The sequence below is a fragment of the Chlamydotis macqueenii genome, chromosome 4, assembly GCF_036417535.1.
Source record: "Chlamydotis macqueenii isolate bChlMac1 chromosome 4, bChlMac1.mat, whole genome shotgun sequence".
Classification (NCBI taxonomy): Eukaryota; Metazoa; Chordata; class Aves; order Otidiformes; family Otididae; genus Chlamydotis; species Chlamydotis macqueenii.
In genome coordinates, this window is record NC_141559.1 from 57,980,715 (window position 1) to 58,002,824 (window position 22,110).

The 22,110-nt window shown below is 41.0% G+C and overlaps 1 protein-coding gene across 4 annotated transcripts in view; it reads left to right on the top strand.

Annotated features, from left to right (window-relative positions):
• Window positions 1-12,993: 12,993 nt before the first annotated feature.
• The window catches only part of ATP8A1 (ATPase phospholipid transporting 8A1), a 116,829-nt gene continuing 107,712 nt past the window's right edge, over window positions 12,994-22,110 (top strand). For all 4 annotated transcript variants that reach the window (XM_086746571.1, XM_086746572.1, XM_086746570.1 and 1 more), the window contains exon 1: window positions 12,994-13,178. In XM_086746571.1, the coding sequence (XP_086602697.1) occupies window positions 13,130-13,178 (49 nt within the window). In that variant the 5' untranslated portion in view covers window positions 12,994-13,129. The remainder of the gene's footprint in view (window positions 13,179-22,110) is intronic.

Below are 22,110 nucleotides of genomic sequence, written 5' to 3' on the forward strand. Positions count from 1 at the left end.
TTCAGGTGGCAAAAGGCCATTCCTATTAGGAAGAGAAAGGCAGCGAGAGCGAAAATGCTGGGGGCCAAGCTACTGGCCACGCTCACAGAGAGAACTGAGAGCGAGAGCAGGGGAGGGAGCCCACAGGAACCTGAGCAGGTTTCTGTTCCTCTCTGCTCCTTCCCTGTGGAAGAGAAGGATTCAGTTTCTTTTCATCACTACATCTCCCTTGGGAAAGGAAAGTAAGGGAAAAAACTATGTGCTGAATGCTGAGCCATTGCTTTGATTGCAGCTCATCTTTGGTCGCTGCATGCTGAGTAATGATGCAACGTTGCCAATCCTTAGAGTCAACTCATGTCCACAACTAAAATGGTCCTCCATAAATACACAGGACATGCTTAGTATGGCTGTAAAATAATACATAATTTTACAGACTGATATTTTTAAAACTTCTTTCAGTTTGTTTTCTATATTTGCCCCTTTACTAGAAAAGAATGAAAAGTGAGCAATACTATTCATTTGTTCTAAACTAAGAATTTCATAAATGTTAATAAAAGCTATTATCAGCTGCATTTTACTGGTAAAGAGACAATTGTGGAAATCACTGCAGGAAATGAGAGATATTATCTGGACCTAAATTTATGTCTGCTTTCTAGCTTAGTGAAGAAAACAAGGGGATGCTGTCAGTGGGACGCATGCTGCTCTTCCAAAATGAAGGGTGCAGTGCCCTTACTTTTCTCCCTTTCCTTTCCCAGAAAACCATCCAGTTCAGCAAGAAAACATTTTCTTTCCTGTTTTTCTCGCATTCATCTTTGGTAAACTACACTTTCCCCTTAAATCAGCTCTGCATAGGGTTCCATTTCGTTCAAGTCCATTTCGTTCCACTCAGTTCTCTGGGTCCTAAGCACACTGCAGCTGTGCCTGGTGTTGCTGAAATATAAATAGATTACCATCTCAGTGGGTTTTAAAGCCTCAACTAAGCTTATTAAAGTTGAGACACTGCACAAACCACATTCAGTTCTATTAATTCTGATATTTATATTCAGTAACACTGAATTTAGTTTATTCCAGAGCACTGCAGGGAGAAGAAAGTGATAGTGAAAGGAATCTCTCCAGACCTAAGTTTAGAGCAAATACTTTTCTGAGTAAGAGTAACCTCCTTTTCAGCTGGCTTATGTTTGACAATTAGAAGAATGTATAAAGCTAATTTTTTTTTTTTGGCTTAGCAGAAGCTAATCTTTATAACCTAGCATATATCAAATCGGCTTGGGAAGAGATACAAAACAAAAACTGGCATTGCTGAAGCTGATGGAGCTTTTGCAGCTGACATTAAATGAACTAATTAAACTTCACCCATGGTGAATACTGCTCTATATTTCAAAATATGAATTATCTGCTTTAATTTCCAAAATCTGATGCAATAGTAAGTGATGTCACTTGGTAATCTACATTTTACAATCCTTTTCTCTCAGATAAACATGAGATTAGTCTCATGGTGTCTAAACAGATGTTGATGCCTCTAGAAAACTAAAAGAGAAATGGAAAAGAAGCACTTAGAGAAAATGTGGGTTTTTTTCATTCTTCCTTCAGTCTTTCTCTTCTGGGACAATAGTTACAGCTTTTTTACTTCTCTGAAATCTTACCAACCTTCCACTGTATTTGCATTCTGTTACAGATTTGTTTATATTTAGCATTTTTCTTTGGCCAGCAGAATATGATGCTGGATTAGTGCTTTATTCATAGTAGGATTTCAGATGAGTCACAGATATATCTCTGCAGCAGCTGTTGCAGACCTTGTAATGCCATTAGGCTCTGTGAGTACTCAGAGATGTTGCACTGGCGTACTGTGGCTAAAGTCTTAGAGATCTCTACAACACAGAAGTCACTCAATACAGATAATGGGAAAGTATCAATGAAATTTTGATGAAGAGCGTATCCTGGAGGCATAATGCACACAATAGGCACTTCATAAGTTTTGTGACCTTTTCAGAACTTATATGGAAAAACACTGCAGAAGGTGAGGAAATTCTACTTGCAGAAGTTTGTAATTGCTTCCTGTCAAAAAAGATTTATTTCCTACCTCATGGCAAAAAAAAAATTTCCTAGCTCATGGTAAAAAAAAAAAACCAAAACTACACTTTATTCTTCATAGTAAAAAAAAACAAAACAAACAAACAAACAAAAAAAAGAAAAATAAACACTTCTCTGATTATTATTTTAAAAAATCCCACTTCCTTGCTTATTGTAAAAAGCATCTGCAGACCCACTGAGGACCATTAATGCCCATGAGAACTTTTAAAGGTCCTGCTGAAAAACTACACATTCATACTAGAGAAGAAAATAGGTCCCATGTGATACCAGAAATTTGGTCAGGAGATCAGCTGGATGTCTGCAGAGAATCAGAAAGCATCTTACGTATTCCCAGCACTACTATAAAAGCTACAGTTTCTGCGTTCTGGGGAAGAGTTATCATAAGCATAGACACATATAATGCTTGGCATTTTCAGCTTCAATGCCAAGAACTCTGCTAAGCTTCCATCCTCAAGTGATGCCATCTGTACAGAAACATTAAACTTGTCTTTACCTCTCACGTCCCAGATGTTAAACTGACACAGCCAGCTAAATTCTGATTTAGAGCAGATAACCTGCTACACCTGGGAACAGGTACATAAAGTGCAACCGCTTGTCCTAAGTGCTCAGTAAGAAGGAACTGTGATCATCTTGTTTCTGCCAAGTCATCCAGTCTGACAGCAGGCATCACTTTGAACTAATTGAAGATATATACCTGGGTTCTTGCATATCTTTCTAACACTCCACTTGCTAGTCAGTCATAGAATCATAGAATGGGTTGGGTTGGAAGGGACCTTTAAAGGCCATCTAGTCCAAACCCCCTGCAAGGAGCAGGAACATCTTCAACTGGAGGTCTTTTCCAACCTTAAAGATTCTATGATCCTACGATAGATCAGGTTGCTCTGAGTCCTGTCCAACCTGGCCTTGAATGTCTTCAGGGATGGGGCATTAACCATCTCTCTGGGCAACTTGTTCCAGTGTGTCATCATCTTAATCATAAAAATGCTCATTTCACTTCATTCCACTGCCTTTGTTGTCGTATATGTGGAATGGACCTTGCTTATTAAGATGTAAACAAAGTAAGAGAGGACATGCATACAGAGATTTAATAGACTAATCACATAACAAGTTATGTTTCTTAAAAACAGAACAGTACATAATTGTTACAGTGTGAAGATACATAAATAAAAAGGGAGCAGAGGAGAATGAGCTAAATCATTTGTTACACTGTTGATTACCCAGACTGATAGAGATTTTTTGGCATGTCAAACATCTCAAAAATAAAACATGAATTCTCACCACCCTAACACAGAAGAATGGGCAACTGTCATGTTACATTTACTCTATCTATATGAGAACCCTTCAGATCTTTTCAGAGTCTCCTACCATGCTGCATGTTTTCATTTTGCAACAAACCCAGCACAAGGACATTATTTTGTTTAAAGGTCATGCAAAGCATTAGCTGAGTACACTCTTTAAGAAAACTATTTCATAACGCACATGGTTAGAATATTTCATAAGGGCCCAGTGTTGCAAGGTTCTGAGTACACAAGCAATGATCTCATTTCTCAGATTTGTCTGCATTTATTACCTATGTAAAAAAAAAAGAATATGCATTGTAAATGCTTACAATTACATCAACACAACAGATCAGTATATCAAAGAGACTGACAGATGAAAATAATGCTGTTCCATAATGGCAAATATTACCTCTGGGCAACTAGGTTTGTGCTAGATCCAGTGTGTGCAAAAAAAAAAATGGGTACTGTTAAAGTGAAAGCAGGATGTTTTAGTCCCTCACATTGATTTTTCAAAAATTCCTGAAACAAAATACATCAGAATCTTTTTTTTTTTTTTTGAATGTGTTATGACTGCTTTTCTATCTAGGTAGTCTTACAGTTCTCTTCACTGTGATACTGCAAAGCTAAATGAATGCTGAAGACAGAATTTACTGCATTAGAAAGTAAAATACCATGTCGTGCACATCCAACACAGGCTATACATAATTACATTCTTCATTTAGTAATAACATTCTTTTAAAGATTACATGAGAACGCTTTTTTTCGTTGCCCCACACTACCTTGCTGCAGAGAGGACAGAAAGAAAATGGATAATGCAGCAGGTCAGATCATTGCAGAATAATACTGATTTATAGCACAACATTATTTGAAACTGTGTTTTAGTCAGAAGAGGTTTGTACTTTGCTTTTACTGACTAGATAGTAACACGATGAGTTTAAAACTACTGAAAAAAATTCTGGGCAGTATCCTTGCACTCGTAAGGTCAATAGCAAAAAGGACTGTAATGTTCAGCATATGTAGGATTTTTTTCTGAGCTTTTCTTTTTACTGAAGGATGTGGAAGATGTCAAAAGAAAGTTTTCACAAAAGCAGTACTAAAACAAAACTTCTTTGGGAACTTTAGAAAAGTGGTTTGTGATCAAGGTCTAAACTGGGGAGTGTTTCATGCACTCGTTAAAACCTGTAAGGTTCAACAAGCAGCCAGAATGCTGTGGCTTCTAACCTGTGACAAACAAGCTCTGTAACCATACAGTGAAAATTCCTGTATTTTTACAGGCATTCTAGAACCAAAGATAAAAAAAAATCCATCATGCAGGTCATTTGCACTTTTCATGAAAACTACTAGATTTAAATCTAAACCATCTGATGTCTTTATTGCAAAGTTATCCTTTTACAGATGGACTAACATCCTCCTGGAATCACTTGCCGAAGCATGCAGGAAGCTCCATGATTATCCTGACAGTCACGAGTTTCAAGCTTTACTTGTTGTCAGAGTTGTTAGACGTTTGGTTACGACCCAAACAGCTCCAGAGCTGAGACTCTTAACCAAGAACTAGGACAAGCACCCACCCCAGTGTCAAACACCAGACATCTGTCCATGAGACTTAGAAAGCATGAGCTTCTTGATGTCCTAGAAGAGATGTACTTTGGTAGCTAAGATACTTTATCCATTGTTTTAACTCCCAGGCCAGACCTTTCTTCCATGGATTTGTACAATGATCCCTCACTCCTATCTTCCCTACCTACACCTATTTCCTGACTCCAGTCCTCAATGCTACAATCACACTTAATCCTCCTTGGCACACAATGGTCTCCAGAAGTGACACTGAAAAGCAGAAGATGTTTAATTGTTTGTCTTTGTTAAATATTAGTCTAGTAATGGCCCTCCTGATACAGGGGAAGACACTGGGAAGAGATACTACAGAAGGGAATCCTGCTCTCTCCCCATAGTGTAACCTGCAGAGATCTGGCTGTCAAATGCTGACTGCACCGACAACCTGCAAGCTCAGATTTTCAAAGTCAGTACTCACTCAGTTTCAGCTGACTTTATTTTCATTTTCTTCTGAGCAGTGTCATAAGGCATTCCTCTGATGATTAGGTAGACCACCTCCATCTCTGCAAAGGCTCTGCAGTTTCTCAACTAAACAATGAGTTCATATTTAACATAGGAGTCCCCCACCACACACTATTTTCTCTCTCATAAGGCTTTCTGATATTTGAGTGCAATGAAATCAAGGAGAGTCAAGAAGGCATGGAGCTCTGTTTCCAAGCTCAAATCTGCTACACTGCGGGACAACAGACAGTGCCCGATGTACTGCCCTACTGCTACAGAGATTGCAGCACCTGCTTGCTTTCACCAAAACGCGGAGCTGACTCAGGCATGATATTGCTTTGTTTAACAGAATCTGTTCTGCATTGGGTGGATTTCAGATTGTTGATGCATTTTTGGTTTACAATTTCCTTCTCTTTACTAACATTCGAATATTCCTACTACTGTAGCCCCTGGTGGTAGCTATTATCGATAGATACTACAATCTCTTATAAGTGCTTTTTGTAGCTGACTGCCTGGAAAAGTGAAAGCATTTATTTTGACAGAGGTTCTCCCTATTCTCACTCCTTGCTCTCCCAGAAACCTGTATCTAATTGGATATAAGTATTTCAACAATGCTATCGGAGAAGTATCTGCAGCTGTTTCAAATTTAAACTTCAGGGGCCTCGTTCACCATCCAGTTATTCCACGTTTACAGTCTCATAACATCCTTAAAATTGAAAGTGTTAAAGCCAATATAAAATGGAAGAAAGCAGCAGCAAATTATACTACCACTATCAATGTAAAGCATCAGTTTCTTAACATGAAAGTAATCACTGAACAGCAGGATTAAACGGTCCCACTGTATAATTAAGACCTGTGTTCACCACTTGTCAATACCCTTTTAGCATCTTCTTGTGTGGTTTGCCCTCACGGAAGAAACCAATCTAATACAAACATCTGCATTTTGTTTCTCTTCTGTAATTTCAATCTAGCATTTACATAAGCGCGTTACTAGCCACAAAGAGGCCATCTGGTTGGCCACACTCTTCCTGATCCATTTTCTTTATGTGCCAGCAATGCTTGTTCCTGTGCCATGTTCCTTGTGTCATAAACCTGCTCACCATAATACTATACTGAAACTACTAGCACGGCTGTTTCGGTTTCTGCCTGTTGAGCAATGGGTGCTTGTGCGTTTGTTCCAGCTTCACAAACATCAAGGGATGCCCGCAGAATGTTACAATAGTCTTGAACCCACTGTGAATGCCAGCCAGTCTGGCAAGAGATCAAACCTTTGCCTCGTCTTCTGGCAGTTTCTATTCCAGGCACGATGTTCTTCCTCCTCGTATTTTCTACAGCTGTGAGTGACTGTCAAGAGGGTCAGACACAGACCTGGACTTCGCATTCTCCTTTAGGTGTCTGCTTTTGTATGACTTTGCTCTTCCTCTTTACCATGTTATAGCATACAAGGTCCTGTGGCTACCAGGGTACTGGTAGCCCTGTAAGAAACTGTGGACCTATATCCACTACTTAAGACCAAGATGACGGTGATTTCAGCCCAGTCTTGCATGGTATCGAACACCTCCTGTAAAAAGCTAAGCACTGTTGTTAACACTATTACTGAGGCCAGGACTCCACTGTAGTGGGGCTGGCATAGTCAAATGTGTATCAAGAGGGGAATTTCCCTGCAAACAGCTCAAATCACAAATAAATGTAATTAAAGCAGCCAGAAGGAGTTTATTCAAGGTCACGCAACAGGTCCCTTGGCACACTCAGAAAAAGAATACAGGTATCTCACTTTTTCACAATCCTGTAAAGGAAATCATACAAATAAATATGCAATCCTCAAACATGCATCTCTTCCTATGTAATAAAGTTACCCTAAAATCCATTCAAAATATGAAAGAAAGTTTCCAAAGTTGAGAATTTGGAAGTTATTTGTGAGAAATCCTATAGAAGTATATGGCACAATCAAGAAAGCAGAGGTCCCCAAGGATCTCTTTTCACACAGCCTCTCTTTCTGTCTACAACCATCCCATCATTCTTAAGTGCAAATCGAGTTACAGGAAAGTCAATTTTGAGAAAAGATAAAGAATAACTTCCCTTCCCTCTACATGTAAAATAAAAAGATGTTACCCATGATGCCTACTTTCTTCTCAGAAAAGGATAATGAGGTGGATTTGAAATATTGATACATTCACTTTTGTTGACCAGAAGGAATGTTCCTGATGGCACATTTACTGGTATCTGTACTGTCTTTCCAAGGCCAACCTACAAAACAGACCAAGAACTGACCACAAAAGCGTTGCATCATTGCGGACATCTGCAGGTTGGCTGCTTCCAGCCACCACAGTTCCTTTCAGCATATGAGATGGTGTCTTTTCAGGAACTAGCGTGCCCGATGTGGGCCGTTTGATGCTCCCACAATTTGTTACAGGATGCACACCAGAGAACTTGCCCTTGCAGATTTCCATTGCAAGCAACTGTGAGTTTGGGTCTATGGTATGGAATTATGTGTCCATAAGTCTTTTTCTTCCAGGGCCCTGAAAGTGAATCTAACAGCATATAAAGGAAGTTTGAGTAAAGGACATTTAGGCTCAGGAGCAGAGCGGGGTCTACAAAGAAAAGGATACATAGATGTAGCCTCTATTTGTTACACTTTAAATATGCTTTGTTTCTGTTTGTCTGAGGTTTTTTCCTTTCCTATTTGTTTATGCTCTCAGGCAGTACTACAGCAGCTCAGTGAGAAACTAACAGGAATGTCTTCACACGTTTCTATAAATCAGCCCAGAGGTTGAATTATCTAACGTGTTTTGTGGTACGTTCTGTATGTCTAAATACCCACTCGGGTGCTTGAGGTTTCTTTTATTAACATGTCTTGCCTCAGGGAAGGAGAAGTTTTGCCTTTCATAATCATAAAGGATATACACAATATAAATTTACACTGGCTTGTACAGATCAAACACATTCTATAATGAAAACTTCACAGCCCATTTACACAGGTGATCTATTTTTGAGCCAGAGGGAAGGGGTACAGAACAGTTAAGGGCAAAGCATTGTTACACAAACAACAGCAAGCAGAAGACAAATAATTCTTCATATCTTGCAGTGAGATATTGATAAGTACATGTGAACATCGGATAGACTTTACTGGCTTAGAGAGTATAGGCTAGTTGATGTATTCGGTGTCACATTTGGGCAAACAAAAGATTTGTTAGTTTCTGTTAAACCACACAGAGAACTGTCAGGAATTTAACTGGGAGTACCTCAATTATCAGCAAAGTCAAGATTAAACAAACCTAACATGAGAGATTTCAAAGTTCAGAAAATAACAATGAGTTAATATATCAGTTCGTAAATAAAACATATTGTCACCATTTTAATGGCTTCAGGTAGAATTTCAAAGCACTTTATCTGATCTGCTTACAGAATAGATAGCAGAAGCTTATGCTATACGCACAATGGATTTAAAAATCAGTACACAAAGGCTGCGAGAAAGCCAGAATGTGCTTTTGCTCCTTTGAGCGCAGCACTGGTTAAGTCTTCAGCAACACCATACATAGTCTCCTAGCTGACAGGCAAATTGTAGACTCATCTGAGCTAAAATGGTTGCTTCCCTGTACCTTTTGAAATTTTAGGTGTAGCTATTGATAAAATTTCATTAGAAACTTCCCATGCTATGGGAGTAATTTATGTATTAAACTACAAAGGTCTTGGTTAAAGTATTATGAGAGTTTGAGATTAATTGCACAGCCTCCAGTTGCTGCAATATCTTACGAAGCAGAAAAAAGACATATGCCAGAAATCCTTTCCAGACAACTCTGGAAAAGAAGCAGCAGCTACAGTATTAATTTTCCCTTCCATTATTGTATAAAACCTGGCCACTTGTTTTCTGCCAGTATTTCACAAAGGAAAATTGCACACTTCATACACATTATTAGCATTGCAGGAAAAACCTACATTAATTTTTTATATATGACAAGTTTGTGAAAATGTCAAGCCTGCAGACCTCATTTTCCCTGTTTATACATGCATTCATTTTAAAGAGAATATTTTTTTATTCTGAGAGGCTGCTACAGTGGACAGTTGGCATATCGTAAATAATGGAAATTTCTATCTTTGAAGTGCTAATAAAGTGCATTTATACCATTTGCAAGAACAGATTTCAGTTTGGTTAAGTAGTCCATACCACTGAAGGCCATTAAGAGATGAACTGGTGAGATACGACTGCCTCATCATAGCTCAGTCTAATCCATAAAACTATGAAATAGTATATGTGATCTTTTTGACATAGGAACAGAGTTGTAATCAAGGCCTTTCACAATTTTCTTTTACTAACTCAACATTTCAGCTGTCATTGCAAGGCTTTTTCTCCATCTTAAATAACTTGTTCTTCTCTGAGGATATGCAATTTTTCTGCATATATTTAAAAACTGAGGTTTCTCTGCTCTTTTGTGCCAAAAGGTTAGTGTTTGCTAATAAATTAATGCTAATAAATTGCTATCTGTTACACCAGAGCATCAACATATTTCAAAATACACATTGAAATCAAAGAGAAAGCTCGATCTAGAGTGTCAGCTAACCTTCAAAGCATAACCTAGGCATACTGTTTAATTTACACCTTTGCTGGAAAGCTGACTGGCTTGCTTCCGTTTTGCAGCCCTGTCATGCACATTCCAAACACATGATGATCCAGAAACAAATATTGGGTTCCTTAAATATAGAGCATATCCTCAAGTGTGTAAACTGAGCATACGTTCAGCTTAAAAAACTGCAGAAGGCTTTTCTGACCTGTTTCTTTCAAAACAAGAATGGTGCTGTGTGGAGACAGAAATGCCTGAGTGGCACAGGCTACATTTACCATGGAAGAGGTGAAGAGATGGAGCTCATATACCCATCTTCCAAACAAATACAAGGGCCACTTGGTTGTGCCAACAGATCTTGTGGGGGGAAGGGAGAAAGGAGAGAGGTTACTGGGCTTCTCCTGGAATAATATGGCAAGCGGACGGAGACTGTTAGGAAACATAGCAGTTCAGTTTCCTACATTTGGACAACATCTGTGTGAACTGTGTGTTGTGAAATCAAATGGTCAAATGCATTTAGCTTAGCATTGAGGCTTTATTGAATAAAGACATGAAAACTGGAGAATTTCTTAAGTGATGGTAAAATTTTAACAGTGTTATTCCTGGTTTTTTTTCCCCCAAATATTAGTCATACTATAAATTCACAAAAAGGCTTTTTCTTAAAAAAAAAAAAAGGGATATTAAGCATTCATAATAACTCAGAGTACAGAAAAGTAGACCTAGAATAAAGCTACTAATTTTGTTGCTGCGCTATTTCATGATGTGGAGAGTGGCCTTGTTTCTAAAACAACAATTCACACACGTGAATGAGCACTTGGCAGCATTGTTTTAGTATCTTCTGCACTCAAGTGGGTAAATTTCCAGTTCCCTAAAGGTATCAGTAATAAGCGCCACTTGCCAAGGATCCTCAAGGATCCTACAGCCAAAAAAAAAAGTTTAGACATAAAATGGGATTTAAAAGTGGATTTAAGTGACAATTCTATTTGTCACCAGCATTGCAGGAATTTGAGGGCAAATGCATGTTGACTGGCAGGTATATAAATTGATAGTGAGTTTCACACTCTGGTTGCAGTCTTTTCACAACAGTGTACCTCCTATGAATTGCAATCCTCCCTCCATCCCCCCAAGAACTTTTTTCACGAAAGGGCCCTATTTATGCTGGAAGGGTTATATATATGTTGAGTCTCCTACATGACTGCTTTAGTCAGGCTTCAATGGAATCTCAACAGAAGACTAAAAGCTGTCTCTTACAGAAAGCAACTTGAATAAGCCAAACCTCTGCCTATGGCTGACTATGACCTACGCTGAGTATTTCTTAAAACTGGATGAGCAGTGCATGTTCTCTCCAGGCATTTTGTTGTTCCAGTAAAAATAAAGCATGAATAGAGATTTTTCTACAACCTTTGTTTCTGGTTCAGCAAAAAACCCCAACAAAAAAAAAAAAAAAAAAAAAACCACAAACAACCCACACAAATTGCTGCATAGGATGATGCAGAAGAGCATTCTCTTCTGAAAAGGAGACTCCAGCAGGTTTTCTGGCCCATAGCTTACGAAAAACAAACAAAAAAAAAAACAAAAAAGCTGCATTTATTGCCCAATGCAGTCTTATGTGAAGCAAACTATTCCTCTTTCCTGGTATCAGAGCTTGGCATTTGAGAAAAACAAATTCTTGGTTCACTTTTCTCCATGAACAAAGTGCTGCTTGATCAATTTACACAATTAAATTTATACAATTTTATCAAACAAAAGACTGACCCTGTTGCTGTTAGGAAAGACTATGAATCTTATTTTCTCACAGCATGTATGTATGCTCTGTTAAGAAATCAGCAGCAAATCCATGTCTGTAATCTGACTGTATTATATACTTTCTGGAGGACACAACATTGGCCTTTAGTGGACATGTTGGCCTCTAATCTTCTCAAGATTCGTGGCACAATAGAAGCTTTGTTCCATTTCATAACCTCCACCATCCTCTAGGCAGTCAGTGTGCTTTATGCCCGACTGAAATGGATGCAAAACATAATTATGCCAAGACCTACAGCTCCAAATTGTATCACCTTTCCTATTTCCTTCTCCATCCTGTTTTTTCTGTAGCTGTTTTTACCGAGATATAGGGACAACACACCAGAGCCACATTTCTCAGCCTGTTGCAGTCGCCCAAGTGTCACATTCACAGTCTAAAAGTAAAATTGCCGCTGCTGCTCCAGCCTGAGGCATCTGCAGCTGGGACCTCCTTTCCACCAGCCCACACAGGAGGAGAACTTGGCTTCACACTGACTCAGGGCTGTCAAAACTGCGGCACTCTGACTTATGAGAGATTAAAAATAAAAAGCTGGGCGACAGTTTGAAAGCTGCTTGTCAAACAGAGAGTAGCACCAACCCTCTCTCCCCCTGACTGAGGGCTTTACAGCCACGTTTCAAATTCCCTCTCCCTCGCTTCACTGACACCTCGCTAAGCCGCGTAGGCCACCGAAGGATGGCGGGAGTCCCCGCTGCAGACAAACGCAGCCGGGCAGCTCTGCAGGCCCTCCCCAGCTTGGCCCACTGCCCTCTGCCCCTTTCACCTCCCCTGCCCAGGCCGCCGGGCCCAGCCCGGCCCCCCTCACCGCCTCCCGCCCCGCCGAGACTGAGCCCCGCAGCCCCGGCTGCCGGGGACGGGGACACCGGCCGGCCTTCCCCGGGGCTCCCCCGGCCGCCCCCAGTGCCGGGCAGCGGCCCAGGGCTCAGCGCGTTCCATTCCCCTCGCATCACGGGGGTGGGAGGGAGGCACACTGGAAACCCTTCGCTTTTTCCAGAAGCGGGACCGAAACCACCCGTAGTGGCGGTGCCCAGTTAGGCGCAGCAGCCCGCCAAGCCTGAGGCGGGAGATGGCGGCTGGACGAGGAGGCGGGTGGAGGGGAGGGGGGAGGCGGAGTTGGTAGGTTCCGGAGGGGGCAGGAGAGCGCCGGCGCCCCGGCTGTCAGTTAGAAGCGGCGACGCGAGGAGAGGGAGGCGCAGCCGGGTGGGGAGCCTACTGCCTCAGGCTGCCGGAGGAGCCGCCGCCGGGACCCGCCGCTACCGGTCGCCCTCGCTCCGGGCCTCGCTGCGGCGCGGAGCGCGCTCCGGCGTGCGGCAGGTGCAGGGAGCGCGGGCGGAGGCGGCCGCGCCACCGCCCCCCGCCCGGCGGCGATGCCGGCGGTGCAGAAAACGGTGTCCGAGATCCGCTCCCGCGCGGAGGGTAAGTGCCGCCCGGCGCCCACCTCTCCCCGCCCGCAGGGAGGGACGGCGGAGCCCGGACGGCGCTCCCCCACGGGTGCGGAGCTGCGGCGGGGTCTGCGTCTGCTGGCCGGGAGGGGGCGCCGGGGAGACGAGGTAGCGGCAGCCGGTGTCGCGCCGGCTGCTGCGGTGCCGCCCGCTGCGCCGCATCTCGCCGCGGCCTCCGGTCGCGCCATGCCCGCTGCCGGGCCCCGGAGGGGAGGTGGCGGAGGGGAGTTTCTGCGTCGCCCCTTCTCCCTTCCCCGGCCCGGCCTGTGCACCTGAACGCGGGTCAGACCTCCCCCGCGTCGCCCAGGCTGCGGCGGCGGCCGCTTTGCTGTGACCCGGGCGCGCTGGGACGTGAGCGGTGGCGGCGGTGGCGTTCGCCGGGCGGTCTCGTATTTCTGGCTCTCCCTTGTCTGCCAGGACCGGTGAACACCCAGGCAGGGACCTGCCCGTCGGTGGTGGCAGCGTTTCAGGGCGAGCGGTTGTTTTCCTTTCCCGCTGCGTCCGGCTGCGCGGCGCGCCATGAGGCCTGGGGGTGTTCGGCCTAGGAATAAGTCGGCGTAGCTCTTCCATGTGTAGCGTGTGTGTGTACACTGACCGTCAGAGGTGGACGTTTCTGATAACAGGGGAGCTGCCTGAAAGCTGCAGAGCCTGCTGATGTTCCCTGCCTAACGGAGGGTTAGCATCCAGATAACAACGTGTGGAGAACTGCCTGGTAAAAACAATCACTGCAGTGAAATTACCTTAATGTAATATTTATTGCATGCAAGAGTAAGATTTGAAATCACTGGTACCAGAGCAGCAGTGTATTAGAACAGCTCATGATTTTCAGTTGCTGTAGGTAGTGATAGCAATGTCACTGTGATGACGCAGGTATGCAGGTTTTAGCCCTTTGTCCAAAGATTTTCACACTTAAACCATTACATCAGGTTGAATATATTTCTTTTACTTTGTTTGGCAATATAGGGTAGTAGAAACTTTCTCTCTGTGTCTTTCTTCCATCTTCCAAACAAAGGATTTGTGTGTGTGTATGTGTGCTAGGAACAGCAGGAAGAAAGATAGATGGGAAGTAGGCTGTTATCTTGGTGTTCTTTTCTGTTTCTCCTAAATTACATGCCTTCCTCCCCCCGAAAGTAGGTTTGTAGGAGGTCTGGCTCTGCCTCTATTTAGGAAAGCTGGCCAAGAAGCAGAAGAATGTGTCATTCTAAGAAGAAAGAAAGAAGTTACATCCTTCCAGGGACACTTTTGAGATGCATTTACAACCACAGCAGCCATGCTGCTATACCCATAGTGATTAGTAGGTGCGCATAATGCTGCTAGTTAAATGTCCAGATTTTCAGTGCTTAATTTCAGTTCTTTGCCAGTCATTCTTTTCCAGACAGTTGGTTTTCACTGCAAGTTTAGCATAAATAAATTGGGAAAATTGATGCTCTCTTTAAAATTATCTAATAACAGGAATCTTAATGGTTATTAAATGAACAAATTTGGTGTTCCCTAAAGATAAGTATCTATCTAAGATATGCAGATGCAATCAAAGGGGAAAAAGAATAGCTTATTTGAATAGTGTGCAAGACTGGATGACTGTGAAACAGTTGAATACAGGGTTTAAGAAGGTTCTGAAAAATACTTTCTTTAGGACTGAAAATAGGTATGAAACTTCTTTTGGGAAACTTAACTTTTGGAAAATGACATGACATTTTTTCATCATAGCAGTGGAATTATTGACTCATACTATATATAGTATTACTCAAAGAAAAATAATTTTTAAACTTACTGTTTCTTAGATCAATGTAACACTTACTAGTTAATTTTGTTTCTATTCAGTTCAATTTATTTATGCTCAGTTCATTCACAATGAAACCAATGTCAATGAGTCACTTACTTCCTTTTTTCTTTTTGAGATAAATGGCTAAGTCTACTTAGTCCATACATTTGGACTGTGTGGCTGGCATCTCTAAACAGTTCATTGTGAGTGAATGTTACTATTTTGTGAAAAAGAGAACTCCAGAGTTCCGCAATGTGAGTCTCATCCCTAGCATTTGGCAGTGACATGAAGGAACTGTGAAACCCTAGCTCTGGCCATCGACAGGAGACTCTTAGATGAGCACTGTGTTAAGGCTGCCTTCAGAGACCTCTACCAAAGTCTTACAGGGTAGGAAATTCTTGAAATTGGCAGGGTGCCTATGTGTTCTTTGGAGGTCTCTGTTAATACTGTAATCACAAACAGCAGCTTCCATAAGTGCTGTTATGGCATTCCTTAGAGTAGCCTAAGATTTGTAGGGATCTGATAGACAAGCTTAATATTAACTTCTCTTATTCTAGAGTTTTTGTATTGTATCTTTGGGGTTAAAACCTCATTTTTCTTTCCTGTCACTGCAGCAACTAATTTCTGCTTCAGAGACCTTTTCCATGGATCATGAGTTTCCTTATCAGGCTGGACTGCCTTGACATCATCTCAGAACTAAGCATGCTCTGACATGAAGAGATAGTTTATCTCATCTGAGCACAACAGTTATTTTCTCTAATAACAGTATTACTAAGTCAGAACTGTCAGAACAATGCACACGGGTATCATTGCCAAGAATCGGTCGACAGTTACGTAGAAGAATTGTCACTACAGTCTATAAGTTATTACAAAGTAAAAATTGTAGGTGTTTTAGTGCCTGCAAGACAACATTACCTGTGTAGAGAAAAGGATTTGGTTATAAAGGAATTACTGTTTTTCGTAGCATTCCTCTAAACCTCTGCAGGTTCCCGGGCTCTTCATGGCTGATGAAGAAGAACCAGGCACACTTATAACCTTTTTTTTTTTTTAATAGATTTTTGTGCTTGTTATCCCAGTTGTAAAGAAGCACACCTGCAGTTCCCCATAAGCCTACGAAATGCTGCAGTTCTAAAGTGGTATGTGTATCAATAAAGTCTTGCTCAAGGCATGGAAGGTCTGGCCCTCCTAAATGAATTTGGGAAGTCACTGCATGTGTTTTCATCACCAGTAGCCTTAATTCAGGATTGTACCTGGGCTTCAGACACTTGGTGCTGTGGAAATAGCATCAGTGTCATGTATTCTGCAGTTGCAAAACACACAGGGAATCTTCGAGTACGGTAGCCTACATCTAGCTTTATTAAATACAGTAATTAACTGTGGTTATTTTAGCTCTATATAGCTGCACAGTTAATATATACATCTATTAAATAATATGAAATAGCATAATTCAAAGCATTTTATTCTTTTGAGAGACTCTGGGAGAGTGGAATTGTGGTTGGAGGTTCTTATTAGCATTCTCCTGAAGACTGTAGCATTAATGCTTTTCCTCCATGGATTGATGTTCGGCAAACTATATTAGATCATCAAGAAAGGGTAGACATTTGAGGTGCTGTCTACCAACAACAGTAGGGATAACTAGTTTTCCATATTAGTGGAGGTAGATGCCTGCATAAAAACTAGGTGAAGCTGAACTTTATGCAAGATCAGATGGCTTTCATATGAAGAGGTGTTTTGAAATTCTGTAGTAGTCATCAGATTGGCTTCAGCAGACCATCTGTTTTTGTAATGCCTAATATATCTTTAGGTGTTTCTACTCATGGACTATAAGACTATATAGCATTTTACCAGATGTGATACTCATTAAAGTCACTTGTGTCTGTTTTCTCTCTTCTGCCAAGTCTGCTTTGCAGACTCTGTTGAGATCTCAGTGCTTCACAACAACTAGGGAAAAAAACTTGGGGTAATTCTAGCACAGGCTTGGCCATCTCGGTGGTACCAGCAGGTTTAAGCAGGTCATTGTTATTCCCTTCTGTGCTCTGAATCTTCAGAAGGACAGACTGATGGGTCAGGTTCTCAGTGCCTGTTCTGTGATCGAAGGTCTACCACAGCATTACGACAAATAATACTGAAGGCGCCTCTTTCAATTGTGCTGCGTTCTTCAGGCTTATGAGCTAGCAGACTTACTCATGGAAGAGGTTCTTGGCTACAGCATCAACTTTCAAAGCTTTTGAATGCTGTACTTTGAGAATAAAGAAGTACTTTTAATAATTAACGGAGATAGACTACCACAGAAAGAGAGATAGGGAAACAAAACCCTCACTCAAATCACCAGAAGGATTTTAGTTTATCTGTACTTGCCTTTGTCCGTTTCTTGTAATGAAAATGAGACTGATTTAAGGAATGAAAGCTGAAACTGTTAAACTACCCTACCTAAAGGAAAATTTGGATATATGGAAAATATTTGGAGAATGTTTGCTTTTTAGAATTTATTGTTATTCTTTTACTAATTTAAAAACTTTATTATCAAAACTGGTTTAGGAAGAACAGTGGTTGTGTGTTGGAACAGGGTTGCTTCTTCCAAATTTATTCTTGGAAGGAAAATATGGTCTTCAAGGGATTCTCTTGTTGGGGAAAGCTTAAGTTGGTTATTTGGGGGCTGGTTTTGTTTGTTTGTTTCACTGGTTATTTATTTATTTGGGCTATCTTGTTGAAGATGTTATTTTTGCTGGCAAAACTGAAAACATGTATTCTATGCAAAATACACGTTTTGCTATGATTTTTTTTTTCAGGTACAGCTTGTACCCTGGGAAGTAACTACCCAGTCTCCGAATTTTCAGATTTTACAGCAATTCTGTTTCCAATTTCTTCCTGCCTTTTCCCACTCTTGCATACAATTTACTTCCGTTCCTTAATTTTGAATAGATTGAAGGAAATCCTGAACCAAAATCTCAGTTATTTATTGAATAACTTTGAATTAAATTTATGGTCTTTTGTGCTTGTCCATCAATAATTTGCAGATTCTGTATTCTGCTAGCAAATAACTTTCAGTGTGCAGAACAAATATTATGTGTAGTCATTCTAGTTTATGCAACAACTTTGGAAATGAACTTTTTTGTTAGAGTAATAGTTGCATTCCTTTGATATTGAAGCAAACTTTTTATTAGTTTTGGCCCTGTAGTGACATCAAATAATAAAATAATCAAAATACATTATCAGAAAGGGTGATTCTGAATATCAAGAGCCATTTCAAATGAATATCTGAACTACCATAAATTTAACATCCTTCCTCGTTGAAAAGCATATCCCTTCTTAATTTTAGTTCCCAGCATTATTTTGGGCCATTTGAGTACCAACCAGTTGTTGTCAAGTTCTTTACTCTCCTTATGTAAATAGTATGTACTGAATATTTCCTTGCGATTGTATTTGAAAAAATGACTATAATTAAATAAAGCTTTTGATGATTTAATCTGTTTGTGCTAGATGAGTGTGGGCGAGACATGGCAGAAATCAGAAAAGCTTTATGATACTTTTCTGAAGATGCAGAATACAAACAAACTCTGGGAATGCAATAGATTTTGTTGTTGTTGTTGTTGTTGCAATTCTAGTGAATTCATCATGTGGGAAACACTCACGCTCAAGGTAGTACCTATGAATATATGGTCCTATATGTGACTAATTATGTGGAAATTTCACTTGCAAAATGTAATATATTGACTTTAAAAAGAAAACAAACTGTTGTAGGGTAGGCCTGTCCTGCATGCAGGCCAGGGTGGTATGGTGTCACTGAAGACATTTGGCACGCTGAGGGTCCAGAACAATGCCTGAGCTTTGGCTTGCCTTGCAGCTATGCAGCAGAGAGTTCTCCTTGACCTCAGGCAGTTCTGAAAATCAGCAGCTACCTGGCAAGAAGAGTGTGCACCATTTCTGACCAGCCATTAGGCATCTCTTAGCTAACCAGGATAGATGCATAGCTGCAGAGGAGCTGAAATTCAGGTGTGCTGACTTGTGACTGAAGTTCTTGGGTAGGTAATGCAAGCAAGATGTAATGGTGATGTTGCAAAGGGTGCTATATGGACATTTAAAGAAATGGCGTTGTGGGAGGGTAAGATATAGAAGCTCTGTATCAAATGCTGAATTTAAATATTTTTTTTTACACTCTGATAATCTTAGATGAAAGTAGAGCATTTCAAAGAGCATTTTGTGTCTTTTTTTTTTGCTTGGAAAACATTTTAGTCATTTAAACTAAGCATATTTACCACTTCAGATGATAGAATAACTTCAGTAATGGATAAACTGTTAGATATTTTTGTGTACATATGTACACATATAGACAAACACACATAAACAGAGAAGAATTTTATCTCCTTGATGCTAAGCTTTGTGTATCAGTCTAGTCTGTGTAGTGTAGTGAATGTATTTGGAAGTGTAGGCAGGGAGGTGATGGGACGTGTAGTCTTTAAAGCTTTCAGGGTAATACAGTGCATGTACGGCAGGAAAGCTGGTTTTACTGAAGCTGCAGAGTTATAAGGGACTACATCTGAGGTTCAGAACTTAACTCCTAAGATTGTTTTTCAAGTGAAAATAGAAAAAAGTGAATTCAAGGTAGTAGGAAGTTGCATGGTGAATGCTTATGAATCTCCTCAGCACTGTTTTGCTGTGATTTTAGTTAAAGGAGAACAAATAAATGCTGCAATACTGATACCTGAGAATAAATGTCTGTAGTTTGGCAGTCTTTTTAACAAATGGGTAATATATAATGTTTAATGCCTGCTAACATTTGCTTTAACCCTATCACTGTCAATATTCATGGCTTATACTGGCATGAGTTTTTAAATGAATGCTTTAAAATTAGAGTAGTACATTCCACAAATATGCAAACTCTTTCTTTATTTCCTGAACTTAGTCAGGCTAAATTTGTACTTCTGACATAATAGTTTCCAACTTTTCCACCCAAGTGCTCTCATAGGAGCCATATTTCATGTTTGCTTCTTCATCGAGCAACTATAAAGTAAATGTCCTATACCTAGAATAAGGTGCGCTCGCCATGTGATGGATTTGGGCTCAGTCAGGTATAAATATGTGATTGGATGGCCACCTGCGGCTTGACTGAAAACCTAGTCTTCTTAAAGATGTACCTATATCCAGTTATTGTGTTATAGGGATTTATGTTTATGGAGTTGTGTGCTGGAGGTTGTGCGTAGCCAGTTGCGTGACAGTTGTCACTCCAAGGACAGGTAATGACAAGAACAGGAAAGGGCATGCTTAGTCTGACACGTGCACCCATATGGTTCCTTGAGTCGAGGGGTCTTGTTTGGATGTTTGTTCAGGTGGGCCTAGTCTGTTAGGCTGGCTGCCCTTCCTCTGAAGGGTCTTCTCAAGATACATACTGGAGTTTGAATGGAAGTGTGTTGGATGTGTGTCTTTCATTGGAGGAGCTGAAAGGAAAGAAATAGAGAAGTTGCAATGGATGAATGTAGTAGTGGAGATTTCCTGTGTAGTAGTGGAATCTGTGAGTTCTGAATGGCAAATGACATAAAATTACAAGTTTCTGCTGAGGCTTTGCAGAATGTGTAGAGACTTGACCTTGCAAGGTAGTATCTGCAATACATCTTCAGGATATAATAGGTAAGAGGCTGTGTCGGGGGCCAGTGAACTGGAAGATGACTTGGATTTTGCATAACCTGTTTGTAGGGATTTATAGAACATGCTAGAAATAATCTTTACGTTTTCATATACAGATTTAATTATCCTTTACATACATATACACTCTGATGTATTCAGTTGCACCCTAACATAGGTTTTTTTCTGTGTGTCTTTCTCATTTGGCATACAGAATGAACAGTGCTTAGTTAACAAGCAGCTATACAAACACAGAGTATTGTTATTGATTGATTTATGCCATACTTCTGTTTACTTTACAAGCTCCAGCCTGAACAGACTGCTGAGGCTCGTTGGTCATCAATGTAATGGCTGAGTGGTTGGCAAAATATTAGTTAAAAGTTTTGAGAGAGAAGAATACATTGGTATCCCCTTTTACAGATTAAAATCATGATGCAGGTTGGTACAAGATTCCTCACAGTTTATAGAGGAATATACACAAAGCTTAGCTTTCAGTGACTGGTGGAGGCAGGTGCTGGGAATGTCAGTAAGTCTAATAACACCATGTCGAGTTACGCATGCACAAAAGGGAGAATATAGTGATGTCACTTCTCTGGGAATAATCTGTCTAGTGTCATGCAGAAAACTTGTAGCAGGTAAAGGAGTGGTATCCCATTGACCAACAAATGCTTGCAGGCCTTGACTTCCATGGATACCATCCTTCCAGCTCATGATAGGTCCATCACAATGAGCAAGACATCAAGCGAAGATAGCAGTAGGACTGGATGAATTAGCAAGGAGCCGCTTAAAAATCTCAAGTGTAAAAAGGGAACATAGAAGAGGTGAAAGTGGAGGCAGGTAGCTGGAGAGGAGTATAGAGGCATGGGGTTAACTAGCAAAACCAAAGCCCACCAGGAGTTTAATCTGGTTAGGGGCTTATAGAAGCTCTTCTTGTTCTTCTTCAGATGTAACAGCAGGAAGAAGATGACTATGGGAAATGTGGGCCTGCATGCTGAATGTGACAGGAAACCTGGAGACAAGGACACAGAGAGGGTGCAGCAGTAGTAGTGCCTTCTCCACTTTAGTCTCTACTGATAAGATCAGCCTTCAGGAACTACAGGTTCCTGTTACGAGTTGGAAAGTCTGAAGCAAGAAAGGCTTACCTTAATGGAGGAAGACCAAGTTAGGGAACATGTAAACAAACTGGAAATACACAAGTCCATGGACTCTGATCAGATGCATTCATGAATGTGGAGGAAGATGGCAGGTCTCACTGTTAGGCCACTCTCTGTTATCTTTGCAAGGTTATACAATCATAGAATAGTTTGGGTTGGTAGGGACCTTTAAAGGTTATCTAGTCCAACCCCCCTGCAAGGAGCAGAGACATCTCCAACCAGATCAGGTTGCTCAGAGCCACGTCCAACCTGGCTTTGAATCTTTCCAGTGATGGGGCATCTACCACCTCTCTGGGCAACCTGTGCCAGTGCTTCACCATCCTCATTGTTTTTTCCTGGTGTCTAATCTAAATTCACCCTATTTCAGCTTA